Source organism: Myxocyprinus asiaticus, chromosome 28 (assembly GCF_019703515.2).
Source record: "Myxocyprinus asiaticus isolate MX2 ecotype Aquarium Trade chromosome 28, UBuf_Myxa_2, whole genome shotgun sequence".
Taxonomy (NCBI): Eukaryota; Metazoa; Chordata; class Actinopteri; order Cypriniformes; family Catostomidae; genus Myxocyprinus; species Myxocyprinus asiaticus.
In genome coordinates this window covers 25934768-25954075 of record NC_059371.1, presented here as the reverse complement: position 1 = coordinate 25954075, position 19308 = coordinate 25934768, and the positions used below count along the sequence as shown (strand labels likewise).

Here is a 19308-nt window from a genome sequence, read left to right as displayed (position 1 = left end):
GGCCGGGCGGCCAGCTCTAGGAAGAGTCCTGGTGGTTCCAAACTTCTTCCATTTATGGAAGATGGAGGCCACTGTGCTCATTGGGACCTTCAATGCTGCAGAAATTTTTCTGTACCCTTCCCCAGATCTGTGCCTCGATACAATCCTGTCTCTGCGGTCTACAGACAATTCCTTGGACTTCATGGCTTGGTTTGTGCTCTGACATGCACTGTTAACTGTGGGACCTTATATAGACAGGTGAGTGCCTTACCAAATCATGTCCAATCAACTGAATTTACCACAGGTGGACTCCAATCAAGTTGTAGAAACATCTCAAGGATGATCAGTGGAAACAGGATGCACCTGAGCTCAATTTTGAGTGTCATGGCAAAGGATGTGAATACTTATGTACATGTGATTTTATTCATTTTTTATTTTTAATAAATGTGCAAATATTTCAAACAAACTTCTTTCACGTTGTCATTATGGGGTATTGTTTGTAGAATTTTGAGGAAAATAATGAATTTAATCCATTTTGGAATAAGGCTGTAACATAACAAAATGTGGAAAAAGTGAAGCGCTGTGAATACTTTCCGGATGCACTGTATGTGACAACAATGTAGCATACTACTGGTTACTACTGCATACGGTTTCAAATACTATTATTCTTGTTCAAATAGTTTAACATACTTTTTAAATAGTATGCAGTATACTGTAAATACTTCAAAGTATGGATCAGTGCTAATATTCCATTCAGAACATAGCTTGTCTTTTACTAGATACAAATGTGTTTGCAAGTACTTTACATTTGTGTTGATACTGCAACTGTAGTTTTTGTCCAAGTGTGATGTTCATGCTTACTCCTTTGACCATCTCATCACTCCCTCTTCTCTCTCCAATTTTGTTTGCCTTTATTTGTATGTGTGCCCAAGAATGAGGTGTCTCATTTACGAAATGAAGTTGCTCATCTGAAGCAGCTGTTGTTAGCCCATAAAGACTGTCCCGTCACCACCCTGCAGAAGAAAGCCGCCTATATGGGTGAGTGGAGCTCAGAATGAAACCAATTGTTCAGACTGCAAATATATCCGATTTGTTTTTCAAATCTGATCTTTAGGACTGACTGTTCACACTGTCATTTTGCAAGCGATGAGATCAGGTGTGACAGAAAATTGAACATTTTGCCTTTGCTAACATCCATCATGACATCTCGCCCTGGTGCTGAACTCATGAGGTGCATCAGACAATATGAGCGTTGGAAGCATTACTGTATTTACACGTGTGTGCATATGTTGTATCCGAAACCGCTTAATCATTTGCTCATTTACTATTCACTTTTTATTAAATGTCACATTTCAGTGTAAATAAATGAATTACATATGACGTTACAGTCACATCATGTCCCGAATGGTGAAAAAACTAACTTCAGACTGATACGCATTAAAGGGATAGTTCACCCAAAAATAAAAATCATTATTTACATTCATTCATTCATTTTCATTGCATCTTTTTCCATACAATGAAAGCGAATGGTGACTGGGGCTGTCATTCTGCCTAACATCTCCTTTTGTGTTCCACTGAAGAACATGGAACATTGGAACAACATGAGGGTGAGTAAATGATGGCTTTTTTTTTTATCTTCGTCAAATAAAGAACTTTCATTTTTTGGGTGAACTATCCCTTTAATCGGATTTTAGACCATATATGAAAGTAGTTTGGAATGGGATTGTAAAAATCTGACTTCTTGTGGCTTTTTGCTGTTCATCCTACAGACAACAAAACAGATTACAAAAAATCAGATTTTTGCTTCCAGTCTGAACAAAGCCAAGTTCTTTTACATGGTTTAGCAGGATCTGCATAGTATCACTAACGTGTTTTTTGTGGCCCTCAGGAGAGGAGCACATGAAAGAGACGTCTGAGCCTACAGGCTCCCCAGCACCTGTCATACAGCACAGCTCTCTGGCCCCCAGCCCCTCGTCTGCAGTTGGCCGCAACGGTTTGAGCTCCCGTGCAGCAGCTGAGGCCGTAGCCATGTCGGTGCTGGCAGGAATGGGTAGCCAGCGAGGGGAGAGCGGTGGGCCGTCACACGTCATCATGACCACACAGTCCCACTCTTCCAGCAGATGATGAGAACGTCTAACAGCCTGCCTGGGACTCTCCGCATCCCGGAAGAGGGACAGATCTACGGCAGGAGGGGGTGATGGACTCACCCTCTTCCTTCTCTTTAGTCTGGTTCTCTCTCACGCCATCATATTCTGGCCTGGAGCTCAGCTGCATTCTGGAAATGAACTGGGACTATATACACATATAGAGAGAGACAGGAGATTGTTGTTCATTATGCCATAGACTACGGGGGCTGGACTCCATCTCACGCTCCTCCCTTAAACTTCCTCTCCTCACCCGCCGTTGTCCCTGACCTCCACTGGCTGTAGGACTGCAAAGCACTTCCTGTCATTAAACGTACCCCCATAGACTTATGCACATACATGCGCTGCAATGAAGACATCTCCTGAAATGTGATCATTGAAGGCATTCAAGTAAAATATAAATTAAAATTCTTTCATCATTTACTCACCACCAGATGTTAGGCAGAATGTTAGCCCTCAGTCACTATTTACTTTCAAAGTATGGAAAATGAAACTAAATGGTGACTGAGGCTAACATTTACTTTTGCGTTCTACGTAAGTAACAAAGTCATACTGGTTTGGAACATCATGAGGGTGAGTAAATGTTGACTGAATTTTCATATTTGGGTGAACTATCCCTTTAAGTGAGAGAATGCAACACAGAACACTTGGTGCACGTGTACATGTGCTGTATCGCACATTAATTCACTTCCATGTCTCGAGGTTGCAACAATGCAGTACTTTATATATATTCTTATATATATGTATTTGTATGTGCGTGTATTTGAGAGGGACAAAAATTATGCTTTAAAGTTCTATGTACTCTCTACTTTAGTTCCTTTCTATTTTAGAGCAGATTTTTTTTTTTTTTTTTTTTTTTCAGATTGCCACCCCGTCATCTGTCCCTCGCTGAACTCTTACCTCATTTTTAACCTGTTATATACGCTTATAATCGACATGTGCATGTGTGCTTCTCATGTAAGTGTACAGTAATGTGCAATGGAAAATTGCAGTTTGTGAAAGACTGATACACTAAGACTGCCTAGTTATCATGCAACCTATTGCTATATGTAAACTATTGTATTGGCACATTGCGTTCATTTTGGGCTATAGAACCTGTTAGTTGTTGTTTTTTGGTAATTTCTTTGTTTTCTTGTAACCGTATACGGCAAACTCAGAAACTGCAAATAGCAGACTGACTAAGGTCATGATTGATGATCGATTGTAATCTGGACCCTTGCGTCCGGTCTAGTGTCTTGAAAAATCACTGTTCCATGTGTTCACTGTCCACTTATGCAATTTCTTCCCCTATGAAGTGATCACAATGCTTAGCTTAACCTTAGTTTGAGTAAAGTTAGACCATAAGTAATTATTGAGGCTTCTAAAGTAATCTTTGCCCTATCATTTTCTACTTTTAGTCATTTTATAGCTTTAATAATTCATCAGATTAAACCCTGCTGCTGTGTTTTCCACTGAATTTACAGAAAAACAGACTAGTGCCTCTGCGTCTTTGTGTACCCTCCCGTTCAGCCACTTTCATTATCACCTTACTGTTAAAGTTCATATGAGGATGGTCTGTAACACTATTTGTTTCTCTGGCTGTTTATCCATACATATACACTCACAAAAACCTTAAGCCCTGATAAAGACTTAGAAAAGACAAAGATTCAGCCTTACAAATCACATGAGTGCCTCTAATGCTTTCTTGGTTACCCTCACTGTGTATTACATGCCCATGCGATTGATTCAACTGGTCAGCTGCCACATTCAGTCATATATCAGGAAATAAGAAAAGCTTTATATCCGTATCATCAGGCCTAGGGGAATTAATTAATGCCTTTTTATAGCCTGCAGTGAGAGAATACTGCCTTTTTATTGTATTCATAGTCTATACTTCCACCTAGATGTAATAGGGTGTTATTACATCTAACCAGTAAGGCTGCATGGAACAAAGAGTGTCCAATTCTACAGTTGTTTGAATGGTTAACTGTATTAAGATGTATGTCCAAACACGTGGTCTTTTTACACATTATCAAACACTTTTACAAATTTAGGCAGCAAATAAACAAGGGACTAAGATGTACTGTTGTTGCTCAATGTAACTTGAATTTCTTTTGTCATTTATGTTATATGCAGTGTGTAATACTGCATTAATAAGATGTCAGCTCAAAATGTACATAGGCCTGTCAAATTGCACTAAAAAGATACGCTTTGAATTTCATTTTTCTGTTGTCGGATTCTTTTTCAAGCAACATCTGTGCATATGCAGTCTGTAAACATATCAAAGACCCCAAAGTTGCCACTGTTGTCTCACAAATGACTCCTAGTTTCAGTGTTGAACCTGGCTTTTTGTGTTCTATTATGTGCTGGCACCATATATCTGAAATGAGCAGAAAAGAGAATTTTTATCTTTCACTGGCACTTTTTTCTAGATTTTTTCTTTTCTAGATTTTATGCTGCCAGTACTATACAAATACCTATTGTAATAAAATGGCTCTTTAACTTGTTTATGTGATTATACAGAAAGGTTTAAATTCATTTGTAGACTTGTTCTTTTTTCTTCTTCTTTTAACACATTGTATTCAAATATTTGTAGTTATTGTTATTTTTATTTTTAAAGAATAATAAGAATGCCCTGAGATCATCCCTGTCTGCCCACTCTCACTGATAATCACTTTAAAGTTGTACCAGAATTCATCATCTTGGTGGACTTAATGATCCACAATTCCAACTTAATGCACAATTAATTTAATATGGAATTAGTCAAATTGAATGTGGTGTCCCTGAGATAGTTAGAATGAACAAAGTTAAAAGACCTTTAGAATAGGATGATCTTAAAGGTTACAGAAAAAAAGATTTTGAAAGAAGTTATTTTAAGTGTATGTCTTTTGTACGGGAAATAACCTCACTCCGAGTTGGACTGATAGCTTTTGGAATTGTCCTTGTAATGTACATACTATGTGTACCATATATATTTACTATTTTACATGCATGTTGAAGTGAAATACTCTGAACACAGTGCTGCAGTTTTGATTAAAGAAAAATAACAAAACAAATGTTTCTGATCTTATTTAGGTACCGTGAAAGATTATCCATATTTTAAATGTTCAATGTGTAGCTCAATTTGATGTCATGGTTCATTTTTTTTAAACCAGAGGTTTTCAACCTTTTCAGACCCAGGGACCCCTATTCAGACTCTCAGACTGCCCAGGGAGCCCTAATATAAATATGCTACATTTTACAATATCTTTCATTAAAAACATTATCAGTCATTATTACCTTCTTTTTGAAATGTGTGTGTTATATTTTTAGATATATTTTGTAATAATACATATAATGATATATCTGTATCTATATATCTATCATTATCATTATTATATATATTTTATGTGATATCGATAATGATATATATATATATATATATATATACATACATACATACACACACACACACAGTCGAAGTCAGAAATTTACATACACTTAGGTTGAAGTAATTAAAACTAATTTTTTAACCAATCCACAGATTTCATATTAGCAAACTAGTTTTGGTAAGTCGTTTAGGACACCTACTTTGTGCATGATAGTAATTTTTCCAACAATTGTTTACAGACGGATTGTTTCACTTTTAATTTACTATATCACAATTCCAGTGGGTCAGAAGTTTACATACACTAAGTTAACTGTGCCTTTAAGCAGCTTGGAAAATTCCAGAAAATGATGTCAAGCCTTTAGGCAATTAGCTTCTGATAGGAGATGTACTGAATTGGAGGTGTACCTGTGGATGTATTTTAAGGCCTACCTTCAAACTCAGTGCCTCTTTGCTTGACATCATGGGAAAATCAAAAGACCTCAGAAAAAAATGTGGACCTCCACAAGTCTGGTTCATACTTGGGAGCAATTTCAAAATGCCTGAAGGTACTACGTTCATCTATACAAACAATAGTATGCAAGTATAAACACCATGGGACCATGCAGTCATCATACCACTCAGGAAAGAGACACATTCTGTCTCCTAGAGGTGAACGTAGTTTGGTGCGAAAAGTGCAAATCAATCCCAGAACAACAGGAAAGGACCTTGTGAAGATGCTGGAGGAAACAGGTAGATAAGTATCTATATCCACAGTAAAACGAGTCCTATATTGGCACAACCTGAAAGGCTGCTCAGCAAGGAAGAAGCCGCTGCTCCAAAACCGGCATAAAAAAGCCAGACTACAGTTTGCAAGTGCACATGGGGACAAAGATCTTACTTTTTGGAGAAATGTCCTCTGGTCTAATGAAACAAAAATTGAACTCTTTGGCCATAATGACCATCGTTATGTTTGGAGGAAAAAGGGTGAGGCTTGCAAGCCGAAGAACACCATCCCAACCGTTAAGCATGGGGGTGGCAGCATCATGTTGTGGGGGCGCTTTGCTGCATATGACTGGTGCACTTCACAAAATAGATGGCATCATGAGGAAGGAAAATTATGTGGATATATTGAAACAACATCTCAAGACATCAGCCAGGAAGTTAAAGCTCGTTTGCAAATGGGTCTTCCAAATGGACAATGACCCCAAGCATACCTCCAAAGTTGTGGCAAAATGGCTTAAGGACAACAAAGTCAAGGTATCGGAGTGGCCATCACAAAGCCCTGACCTCAATCCGATAGAAAATTTGTGGGCAGAACTGAAAAAGTGTGTGTGAGCAAGGAGGTCTACAAACCTGACTGTCTGGAGAAGTGGGACAAAATTCCAGCAACTTGTTGTGAAAAGCTTGTGGAAGGTTACCCAAAACATTTGACCCAAGTTAAACAATTTAAAGGCTATGCTACCAAATACAAACAAAGTGTATAAAAGAAATAAAAGCTGAAATAAATTATTCTCTCTACTATTATTCTGACATTTCACATTCTTAAAATAGTGATCCTAACTGAGCTAAGACAGGGAATGTTTTCTATGATTAAATGTCAGGTATTGTGAAAAACTGAATTTAAATGCTCAAACCAGCCTGTCTGGCACCAACAATCATCCATGCGATTATCTAATCAGCCAATCGTGTGGCAGCAGGGCAGTGCATAACATCATGCAGATGCGGTCAGGAGCTTCAGTTAATGTTCACATCAGAATGGGGAGAAAATGTGATCTCAGTGATTTTCACTGTGGCATGATTGTTGGTGCCAGATGGGCTGGTTTGAGAATTTCTGTAACTGCTGATCTCCTGGGATTTTCACACACAACAGTCTCTAGAATTTACTCAGAATGGTGCCAAAAACAAAAACATCCAGTGAGCGGCAGTTCTGTGGATGGAAATGTCTTGTTGATGAGAGAGATCAACAGAGAATGGCCAGACTGGTTTAAAATGACAAAGTCTATGGTAACTCAGATAACCACTCTGTACAATTGTGGTGAGAAGAATAGCATCTCTGAATGCTATTCTGAGATGCGGGTTGGCGCTGTTTTGGCGGCACGAGGGGGACCTACACAATATTAGGCAGGTGGTTTTAATGTTGTGGCTGATCGGTGTATAGATAGATAGATAGATAGATAGAGAGATGATTACATACATCATTACATATCAATACAAATAAATTGTATATATATATATATATATATATATATATATATATATATATATATATATATATATATAAAATAGAATATAATACACATTTAAAAATATAATTTTTGGGGTACAACTAATGTGAAGTATATAAGTATATAGTAGTATATAAAAGTATACAATAATGTAAAAAAAAAAAAAAAAAAGAATGTTTCTTATGCACCAAACACTACAATGATTTTTCAAAAAATTTTAAGTGCAGAACTCTTGTCCATACAAAAAGTTCTGTTGATACCATGGCATATTGATGGTATCAGATAGTTATACCATGGCACTTCGAAATGTACAATGGTACAGAAAATTATATTCATGTGCTATGGTACTTCAAAGAATACTATGGCAATGCCATGGAACATTACCAAAAAACACAGGGAATCACCATAGTACTTTTCAGTCGGGTGTCAGGAAGATTTCCTTGTACAGATCATTTCTGCCCTATTTTCGCTAGAGGGCGCATGAGTCTCGTCTCGAGGTGTGTGTTTGGGGGTGTCACTAATCACACACAGGAGGTAACCGCGACCACGTGACCACACAGTGCAGTTGGCGAGTTCTCACAGCATGGCGGAAGGAGTAGTTGTCCGGATGGATTATTACTCACCTTTTAATTTAGGTCTTCTGTTTTGACGGGAGGATTTTGGACTTTCGAGACGCAGTTCATTACACTTAAAACAACTTCAGCGTAGTCTCGCGACGATGGCAGACCGCGGGGTGGACTTGGCGGCTGTGCCGAAAGGTGTTAGAGAGCAGTTGGCGGAGTTAGAGCTGGAGCTGTCTGAAGGTAAGAGAGGAGATGGAGTTATCGCCCAGCCTAAATAATGTTCACCAAGAGCCTTTTGTTTAGGTCCCATGGCCGTATGACGCTATAACAGACACACATAACCTGTAGTAGATGGCTGTCTACTGTCTTACGTTTGTGTTTCAAAGCTGTTTTTGTATCTTTCTCAGAGAATTTCATTCAAAAGGGGCTTTGTCTCACAAACTAGTGAGCTGCCTACGAAGGCAGCATGCCAGGCGCTATAACAGACACACATGTGCCTTAATAGACGGCTGTCTACTGTCGTACGTTGGTGTTTTAAGCCTCATTCAATCTCTTCCTCAGAGATTTTTTTTTAAAGGCGGTGTCTCAGAAACTAGTGACTGGTTTGCGCATCAAAGACTCGTTCGAATCGAACGTTCCGAACGCGCCAATGATGCCCAGACATGCTTTCTAGGTTGGCAGCTCACAGCCAGAGCGTGTCCGTGGAAATTATTTTCTCCACAGAGATTCTTTCAAACTCTTGTAAATGACAGAACAGAGACCCCAGAATGTGTGTAATGGAATCGGGAAGAGGAATGTTGCTCTATGCTCAAATAAACACAAAGCATTAGATATAACCTCAAGAGACTGGGACCTTTGTTTGTTTCATGATTCCCATTCAGTAATCAAGACCTCAAAGGAAAGAGATCACTTGACAGTTCTAATAGACACGATACTATATTACAGACTGTCAGTAAGGCAGATCTTTGGCAATCAAATGCACAGTTTTGTGTAAGGGTCTGCTCGGATCTTTGTTATTTTTTAAGCCCCTTGTTTGCATATAGGAGAATTTTGTTAAAGTGCATTACAGTTTGCTGTCAGTGTCTGGACCGGTCTTTATTGTGACACTCATTGATAGCATTGGTCTATTTATATACCATACTTCAGGAGCGCACAGACATTTGTCAAACACACCTTGTCTTTAATAACTGACCTCCTGACACTTTGATCATCATTATAGCCAGTGTTGTGTGTAATGCATTACTAAGTAATTAATTATTGTAATTAAATGACTTTTTCATTGAAAAAGTAAAGTGATTACTCTTAATTTTTCAGTAATTTAATTACAGTTTTTTCTGATTTAATTGTTCGTTAAATACTGTATAGGCTATAGAACAATTCTATATAAAACAATATTGAACTTAAAATCAAAATTTAAGGTCTAATGTTAAAATGTATGTTTAAATTCTTTGGCCAGTTCATGAATAATGTATTTGTTTTTTTATGATTTGTTTGAAAGAATTAAAAGAACAGTTTCGGGGGCCTGGGTAGCTCAGCGAGTATTGACGCTGACTACCACCCCTGGAGTCGCGAGTTTGAATCCAGGGTGTGCTGAGTGACTCCAGCCAGGTCTCCTACGCAACCAAATTGGCCCGGTTGCTAGGGAGGGTAGAGTCACATGGGGTAACCTCCTTGTGGTCCCGGTTAGGGGTTCTCGCTCTCGATGGGGCGCGTGATAAGTTGTGCGAGGGTCGCAGAGAATAGCATGTGCCTCCCGTGCTGTGAGTCTCTGGTGTCATGCACAACGAGCCACGTGATAAGATGCGTGGATTGACTGTCTCGGAAGCGGAGGCAACTGAGACTTGTCCTCTGCCACCTGGATTGAGGTGAGTAACAGCGCCACCATGAGGACTTACAAATTAGTGGGAAGTGGGCATTGGGCATTCCAAATTGGGAGAAAAGGGGATCATATAAAAAATAAATAAATAAATAGAACCATTTCATGTTTGTCCTTGTATTTTTCATCTGGTCGAGGTTGATAAGGGTTTTAGAAAGTAATAAGTAATGTAATTACTTTTCAGACAGAGTAATAAGTACAGTAATCTAATTACACTGTAGATGATGTAATTAGTTGTTAGTAATTAATTCCTTTTTTTGAGTAACTTACCCAAAACTGATTATAGCACATCCTCAGTTCTGAATTTGTTGTGACAAACAAAAAGTGTGACTGAATTTTAATAAGTCTTGTTAATGACATCACATCACAGCACTGTCATCCTCAAGTATCTTCTTTGGAACGCAGGGGCTTTTTATTAATTTACTCTGTCATTGAGTACTACGTGGGGGGGGGGGCATGTGTCACTTTTCAGCTTAGTAATAGTGTTACACAACTGAAATCATGTAGTGTGTGGGCCGCACTCTCAAACAGCTGTGTGTTAACACAGGCTGCTTATCAAAGAAACCAGTTATAGAAACTGTAACCCAAGTAAGAACATTTTATGACTGTTTGCTGATATACCATAAATTATTGGTGAAAACTGATGAGCCCCGTGTTTGTGATACAGCCACACAGTGATGAGTTTATCGAGGGCAAAAGAACTACTGCTTTGCGTGTGCTCTAGAGGTCTGTGACTTTTGGGAGTGTGTGAAAACAACATGAAAGCTCTTGCAACTGTGTGTTTAGTGGAGGGGTTTTAGTGCCATTGGGGCAGGTGAGTGATCTGGTGTGTTTGGTCAATTGGAGGGTGGTTGCAGGCTCCCTCACCCCCTCCTCCCATAGGAGCAGCTGCTCCACGGACTGTCACCTCCCCATCAGCATGTCACACTCATGTTTTCAGACAACGCAAGAAGAATGCGCGTGCATGAGAAATGAAATCATCGTATTCTTCTCTGCTTTTTATGTCAGAACGTAAACTGTATGTCTTATGCACATTGGGTAAGAACGCCGGTAAAGGCAACCTGTGACGATTGTTTTTTTTTTTTTTTTAAACATGTTTAGGACCTTTAAAGGAAAAACTTTTCAGCCGTTTACATGACCACACACATTGTCGGCTTATTCATGGAATAGTTCACACAAAAATAATAACTGTCTCATCATTTACTCACCCTTATGCCATCTCAAACTCGTATGCCTTGCCTTGACCGCAACAAGCGTCGAGCGACAGGACATTTAGACCAGAGTTGCCCAGACTTTTTCCTACGAAGGGACAAAACTCAAACTTGATTGAGGGCCATGGGCCAAAAGAGAACATTGCATTATAACAAATTCGGGGTGGATGAGGAGCTTATAAAAAAAAAAAAAATGAGCAACTGCTGCAAGCCAATTTAATGAAACAATGAACATTACTCAGAGATATGATTCATACGCCAAAAGTGGTTAATGTTCTGTAAAATTATTATTGTATCATTAATAATGTTTTATTTAACATCAAGGCCATTTAACACATCCAGATATTATTTTTGTTAATATTATTATTATTAACTACATTGTAGCATTTGATAATTTTAGCACGGGAGCATGACACCGAACTGATGGAGAGCGTGAGAAGCGGAGTGCCCATCTGTGCGCATTTATATCACGAGCATCCGCGACTGACTCGGCAACATCTGCACAACGAACTTCACAAAACAAATAATGTTCAGTGAAAATTCAAATGAAGAACACGATGGATATAATAATTTGGAACTATGTCAGATTGCAGGGGACTGTTTTTTTGCCCTGGGCCTCTGTTTAATTTCCAACCCTGGATGGAATTAGAGATGGAGATGAGAGATGTAACAGGTGTTTACGCGTCTCTCTTCACCATGGAGCTGGTACATTACGCAAAGCATTTTAGCTGTTTCTGCCTTTCTTGCAAATGTGCTGCATTATGAATAATGAGGGAGTGCCAAGATATGAAAGATGCACACGCTTGCAATGTTATCAGCTTTGTTGCTTATAAACAGGAACGATATATAGTTTTATCGCGTCGCTCGCTTACGGAGACATGGTATAACACCATTTGCATGTCGAATTAACAGGTTTAGGAAGGTTTAGTAACTATGTGACAAAGAACTTTCTTACTGTGCGTGCTTACACTTCTGACACTGCTGACAGCTGCATGAGAAAGTGAGAGACAGAGCGGATTTACTTGCGCAGCTTCTTGAATTACAGTTTGATACAAAAACAAGTTTATTGATTTGATTTGTTCATCTGCATCTATTGGTTTACTAATTCGCAGCTGCACTGTAAAGTGAATAAAAGTGTGCGGGAATTTCCCGCATTATGAACATGGAAATTGCGGGAATTATTAGCTGAATTTCAGGCTCTGCAGACTGTATTATATTAAAATATTCAAGTTGCCCTTGTTCCCCTCCTTTATGATTTAAAAAAAAAAAACATTACTCTGTAATCTGCTAAATTAATGCAATGAAAAGCTAGCATTTTTTGTTTTTTCAGTTTTTTTCCACTCTTATCATATATGTCAAGTAGGGGTGTAAATCGGACGTTCCATCACGATACAATCTTATATCGATTCTCTTGGCCTGCGATTCGATATTTGCTGATACTTCAAAGTCTGCCGCGATACGATTTTGATTTGATTCGATTCAGGGCCCTGCAATCGATATTCCGATATTATGTGCCTATTTTACACAATCAATTTGAGAGCAAAATTTTTTTGGCCTCAAATGCAACCAAAATATAATTTGAATATTTTGATCTCTCTGAAAAGTTCACATTTAGTATCCACATTGGGACATCCACAACAAAATAAGGTACTTCAGATGTTAGAAAAAATTATACAGATAATAACATAAAAAATGTCACACACAAGTGATCATCAATCGTTTGTTGACAGCTTATTTTTCAGTTTAATCTAATTCAAAGTACTTACATACCAATGACTTGTTTCCAACTATCCTTGCTAGCCGTGGTTTTCTTGGCTGCAACTTCCACAGTTGAAATGAACTGTAGAACTTTTGGAACTATCAGACAACGCTTTTATACTGAGACTTGTTTAATAAATATTTTTTTAAAAGTACCATCTGAACAGATTTTACAGTTTTTATCTTATTTAATATTGTAAATATTGATGAAACTTTGTTTGCCATGTGAATAGCCTGGTTGCTGACATGGCGGTAAAAATAAATAAATAAATAAATCCACAGTTGTAATGAAGAATTCTGTTACAGTTAACTGGGATAAATGTTAGTAAGTGTGTTGATTTGTAGATGTGTAAAGTCTTATAACTGATGCTAATGCTGAGCAAGTGTTTCTCTTTCCCATGTTAGTGCTGTTCAGGATGTCGGCGTTGTCAAGATGCTTCACATGATGGTTGAACTTCTCCATGGTACTTAAAAATAGCAAATTCTCATGTAAAATTCAAATGGGTCGCATGCACAACGATATCGATGGAAGCCTGAATTAATCATGCATGTGAGCCGCTCTGCTTTTGTCACGAGAGCTCGCATTTTAATGAGCGCCTGGTTGAAGCGCTCGCACTGATCCTGTCACTGGTCTGGAGCTTGCGTTTCACGGGAAGCCCGGTTGACGCGTGCACGGATAGCAGAACACAATTTGGCTTCACAGACCCCGTGCACATCCGTGTCCCACATGAAAAGCGTATTGAGTGCTCATAATGTTAAATTAATGTAATAAGGTTGCTTCATCGCCTGACGGAAATGCGTATGGACGTGGCTGACATGAGTATTAAAATAAAGGTGCATCTTAAAAAAATGTCTATATCGATATTTACGCATTGTATCGATGCATCGAACCAGATCGATGATGGATCATTACACCCCTAACGTCAAGGCGGGCCAAATCACCCTAGTTTGGGCATCTCTGGTTTAGACAGTCTCTTGGTTTCTTTTTCTGACGTTACGCTGTTAAGCCTCACCCACTATGAAATGTCATTGGTCCAAAATCCTACTCCACATAACTCTGTAAAGACTTTAGTCTGGGTAGCCACCATATTTAATTTTTTGCTAATGAAAACAGGGTTGCGAGGGATAAACGTACAGTCCGTTTAATACGTTGTCTTAAGTAGGTTAAATGTTTCAGATCACATCTAAATATCAGAACCCATTTTTTTTTTTTTTTCCACTAGATTTTCTTTTTGCATGACATATTTTTCAGTGTTTAATCAGCTGAATGAAACTTCTAACTCTCACAGCCTTGTTATATGCGGTTACTATCAATTTAATTTATGCGAAAAACCATAATATTGCAAAAACAATGGGCCTCATTCATGAAACACGAGCAGAAAGAATTTGTGTAAAATGTTCGTAAAGCCGTTCTAAATTCTTAGATTCATGAAAGTTTTCGTATTTTCAAAATGTTAGTTGGTACAAGCGAAATTTACACCTGCTCCTGACCACATGTAAATTGTGCGTAAACAAACTGTCATGACTGCGTTTTTTTTTTTATTTTTTATTTTCTCCTCTTTTTCTCCCAGTTTGGAATGCCCAATTCCCAATGTGCTTTTAAGTCCTCGTGGTCGCGTAGTGATTTGCGGCCAGTTGCCTCCGCGTCTGAGACCGTCGACCCGCACATCTTATCACTTGGCTTGTTGAGTGCGTCGCCACGGAGACATAGCGCGTGTGGAGGCTTCACGCCATCTACCGTGGCAACCACGCTCAACTCACCACGTGCCCCACCGAGAACGAACCACATTATAGTGATCACGAGGATGTTACCCCATGTGACTGTACCCTCCCTAGCAACCGGGCCAATTTGGTTGCTTAGGAGACCTGGCTGGAGTCACTCAGCATGCCCTGGGATTCGAACTAGCGAACTCCAGGGGTGGTAGCCAGCGTCTTTACCACTGAGCTACCCAGGCCTCATGACTACGTTTTGAAAAATGATCTAATAATTAAATGAGTGAAACCTTAAAAATAACATAAATTAGAAAAAAAAATTAAACCATAGCCTATACTTATTTAGAAATGTTTCTTTACTGCTTGAATTAATTTTTTCAAAGAATATTTTTTCCCCAACTCTGTTTAGCGTTTTTCCAGCAGAAGTGCTTGAATTTTCTCTAAAAAATGTATGCTCTTTAACGTGACTTTGGACAGTTTTTTTTTTTTATTTGATATGAGCTCTATAATTTAGGTTTCATAATTGAGTATAGGCATCGGTAAATAGCATTCAGTTGATAATGTATGTTCAGTGCTAATGCTGTTAAATCCATAAATACATTGCGGGCAGGTGCGTATACAATAAAACAGAAAAAATTAAAAAAGCCCGCGCATTGTCATATAGCTTGCAAAGCTGTAATATCTTACAGCGTTTCGGTCAAAGATCTTCTTCAGGCATTCTATTAATTTCTCTGAAGATTCTTCCAATTGCAAGTATATCACTGTTACCATCATTTACTCAAGAAGTTTCACAAATGATGCTGACGTTGCACTGCGAATTGAACCAAGGAAGGTTAATAGTGGTGGACATCCTCCCCGCATGAACTGAACATTTTTTACACTCATGTCAGACCATTTGTATTGACTTCTTGAACTGTTTGATTCACAAAACAGCCTCCGAAGATAGCAAAAACATGCGATGACAATAAGTCCTCACTTTCTTTGAGACGCTACTGTGCTTGCTAATTAAAAATTGTATGATGTGAATGCACTTCATTCATAAAAACAATACCATTATCGTTCCACATAGATGTTAACCGCATTTATTAGCGTGTCTGGTGCCTTCCTTATATGATGTTTTCATGGCTGTAGAATATAAGTGTGAATGAACGTGCACATGCCCCTCTTTACAAAGGTTTGGATTTCACTAACATACACACGTTTTACTAACAAATCTCCAAATCACTGATATCACATTTTGTCCCCATTCTGATTGTTGATTTGAACATTAACTGAAGCTCCTGACCTGTTTCTGAATGATTTTATGCACTGCACTGCTGCCACACGATTGGCTAATTAGATAATCGCATGGATGATTGTTGGTGCCAGACAGGCTTGTTTGAGTATTTCTGTAACTGCTGATCTCCTGGGATTTTCACGCACAACAGTCTCTAGAATTTATTCAGAATGGTGCCAAAAACAAAAAAAACATCCAATGAGTGGCAGTTCTGCGGACGGAAACGCCTTGTTGATGAGAGAGGTCAACAGAGAATGGCCAGACTGGTTCGAACTGACAGAGTCTAAAGTAACTCAAATAACTGATCTATACAGTTGTGCTCAAAAGTTTGCATACCCTTGGAGAACTGGTAATATATGTACCATTTTTAAAGAAAACATGTGAGCAGGCAAAACACATTTCTTTTATTTCTTATGGGATTCATATTCAACTGTAGGTTATAACAGAACAGCACAATCATAAAACAAAACATGGCAGCAAAGAAAAAAACGAAATTACCCCTGTTCAAAAGTCTGCATACCCTTAGTTCTTAATACAGTGTATTGCCCCCTATAGCATCAATGACAACGTGCAGTCTTTTGTAATAGTTGTCTATGAGGCCCCAAATTCTTGCAGTTGGTATAGCTGCCCATTCGTCTTGGCAAAATGCCTCCAGGTCATGCAAAGTCTTTGGTCGTCTTACATGAGTCGCACGTTTGAGATCTCCCCAGAGTGGCTCGATGATATTAAGGTCAGGAGACTGTGATGGCCACTCCAGAACCTTCACCTTTTTCTGCTGTAACCACTGGAGGGTCAACTTGGCCTTGTGCTTAGGGTCATTGTCGTGCTGGAAAGTCCAAGAGCGTCCCATGCGCAGCATTTCGTGCAGAAGAATGCAAATTGTCTGCCAGTATTTTCTGATAACATGCTGCATTCATCTTGCCATCAATTTTCACAAGATTCCCCGTGCCTTTAGAGCTCACACACCCCCAAAACATCAGTGAGCCACCACCATGCTTCACAGTGGGGATGGTATTCTTTTCACTATAGGCCTTGTTGATCCCTCTTCAAACGTAGCGCTTATGGTTGTGACCATAAAGCTCTATTTTGGTCTCATCACTCCAAAGGCTTGTCAAGGTGTTGTCGGGCATATTGTAACCTGGCTTCTTTCTGGCAACTCAACCATGCAGCTCATTTTTGTTCAAGTATCGTCATATTGTGCTCCTTGAAACAACCACACCGTCTTTTTCCAGAGCAGCCTGTATTTCTCCTGAGGTTACCTGTGGGTTTTTCTTTGTATCCCGAACAATTCTTCTGGCAGTTGTGGCTGAAATCTGTCTTGGTCTACCTGACCTTGGCTTGGTATCAAGAGATCCCAGAATTTTCCACTTCTTAATAATTGATTGAACAGTACTAACTGGCATTTTCAAGGCTCTGGATATCTTTTTATATCCTTTTCCATCTTTATAAAGTTCCATTACCTTGTTACGCAGGTCTTTTGACAGTTCTTTTCTGCTCCCCATGGCTCAGTATCTAGCTTGCTCAGTGCATCCACGTGAGAGCTAACAAACTCATTGACTATTTATACACAGACACTAATTGCAATTTAAAAAGCCACAGGTGTGGGAAATTAACCTTTAATTGCCATTTAAACCTGTGTGTGTCACCTTGTGTGTCTGTAACAAGGCCAAACATTCAAGGGTATGTAAACTTTTGATCAGGGCCATTTGGGTGATTTCTGTTACCATTATGATTTAAAAAGGAGCCAAACAACTATGTGATAATAAATGGCTTCATATGATCACTATCCTTAAATAAAAGACAGTTTTTTTTTTTTTTTTTTTTTTTTTTTTTTTGCATGACAGTCATATATTTATTGCCCCCGCAGCGTTGGTCAGGTTTCAGACTCGTAGACGATTCTGTCCAACCCTGGTGCTTTTACATCATCACAAACGTGCACATGATGGAGAACACAACGCGGGTTGCTATATTTGTTTGTTTTCTTTTAATGTGGTTTCAATTTGCACACCAGAGTGAAAGACACTTGCACCTCTGTGCATCACATGCATTAATTTAGCAGTTTTACATGTCTAGGATAAGGTGACTATATCAGATGCTTTATGTAAAGATATTTTTTGAGGACACAGATGGTTGCATGCTCACTCATGCACGTATATAAAAGGCACCTTACCTCTTCTGTGTCCCACAACGTTCTCCTGACACTCATGTGGATGTTTGTGTTTGTTTTTGTGCAACTGATGATCACAGTTCCATTGCATCCAAACACAGACCACCTCCACTACTGGTAGTCTCGGGTTCGGTACCGCGGTCTGCTCCACTGTCCGCAAAACAGCTTTCACATTACCAACTTTTCATGCGAACAGTGCTCTTTTTCAGACTAAACTGCCAGTGTGAAAGCCCCCTAAGTTACATTGCACTATTGTGTACCAAAACCAGGGGAGTAGTTTAGTTTCCAGTGGGGATGGTGGGGAGGGAACCCCCTCCAATATTTATACCATGATCAGTGGAAATATATAGATGTTTCACACTGCAACCCCCCCAATATTCAAGCCAAATCTACGACCTTGTCCATAAAGAATACAAAACCCATATCCCTTTTTTGTATACCACTAAAAAGCATGCTGTCTGAAGTTAAAATGTGTTATTGACTAGTGTTGTCAAAAGTACCGGTGCTTTGGTACCAAGTCGATACTAAAATAAAAAAGATGTAATGATATCAGTGTTTCTGCAGTACCGGTAGTACTGAGCACCGACTATATCCGGTACCAGCACGCAGTATGACTGACACTTCAGCTTTAAAATGCTCACTTGCTTATTTTGAACGTATTCTCTGTTACTCCTTGTACACTGAAATGGACAATTAATCTAAGTCCTAAAGGCTGGAATCTTACTGTGGAAGAGATGCGTACTTTGAATGAATGTATAAATCTGACCGCTCATCCATTATAAACTCACAGACATTGAGAATCATTCACGTTGTCTGAGATGATAAAGCAGAGCATTAATCCACTGTGAACAACACAGTACATGTAAACTGTATATTTATATAATTAAAATCACAGCATCAGCTTTATTTATAATGCATTTAAAACAACAGAATTGACCAAAGTGCATCACAGTAATACAGTTTAAACATAACATTTCAAAATTACCACATACACAAACACAAGTAATCTAAAATCCAAACACTCCAAACTGTGTCATACATTTCATTTGTCAGACTCAAAGGACAGTG

The 19308-nt window shown here is 38.8% G+C and overlaps 2 protein-coding genes across 7 annotated transcripts in view; both read left to right on the top strand.

The window, feature by feature from the left end:
* The window catches only part of LOC127418714 (cyclic AMP-dependent transcription factor ATF-7-like), a 41607-nt gene extending 38035 nt beyond the window's left edge, over nucleotides 1–3572 (top strand). For 3 of the 4 annotated variants that reach the window (XM_051659429.1, XM_051659430.1, XM_051659428.1), the window contains 2 exons: nucleotides 912–1017; nucleotides 1868–3572. In XM_051659429.1, coding sequence (XP_051515389.1) covers nucleotides 912–1017; nucleotides 1868–2103 — 342 coding nt within the window. In that variant the 3' untranslated portion in view covers nucleotides 2104–3572. Of the gene's footprint in view, nucleotides 1–911; nucleotides 1018–1502; nucleotides 1587–1867 lie in introns of all 4 variants that reach the window. The other variant, XR_007893538.1, reaches the window with a different exon arrangement.
* A 4674-nt stretch (nucleotides 3573–8246) lies between these two features.
* Nucleotides 8247–19308, top strand: part of LOC127419025 (disco-interacting protein 2 homolog B-A) — an 87399-nt gene continuing 76337 nt past the window's right edge. For all 3 annotated transcript variants that reach the window (XR_007893592.1, XR_007893591.1, XM_051660051.1), the window contains exon 1: nucleotides 8247–8479. Coding sequence is in view for 1 of the 3 variants with exons in the window: in XM_051660051.1 (XP_051516011.1) it covers nucleotides 8395–8479 (85 nt within the window). In the remaining 2 variants the exon portion in view is untranslated. The remainder of the gene's footprint in view (nucleotides 8480–19308) is intronic.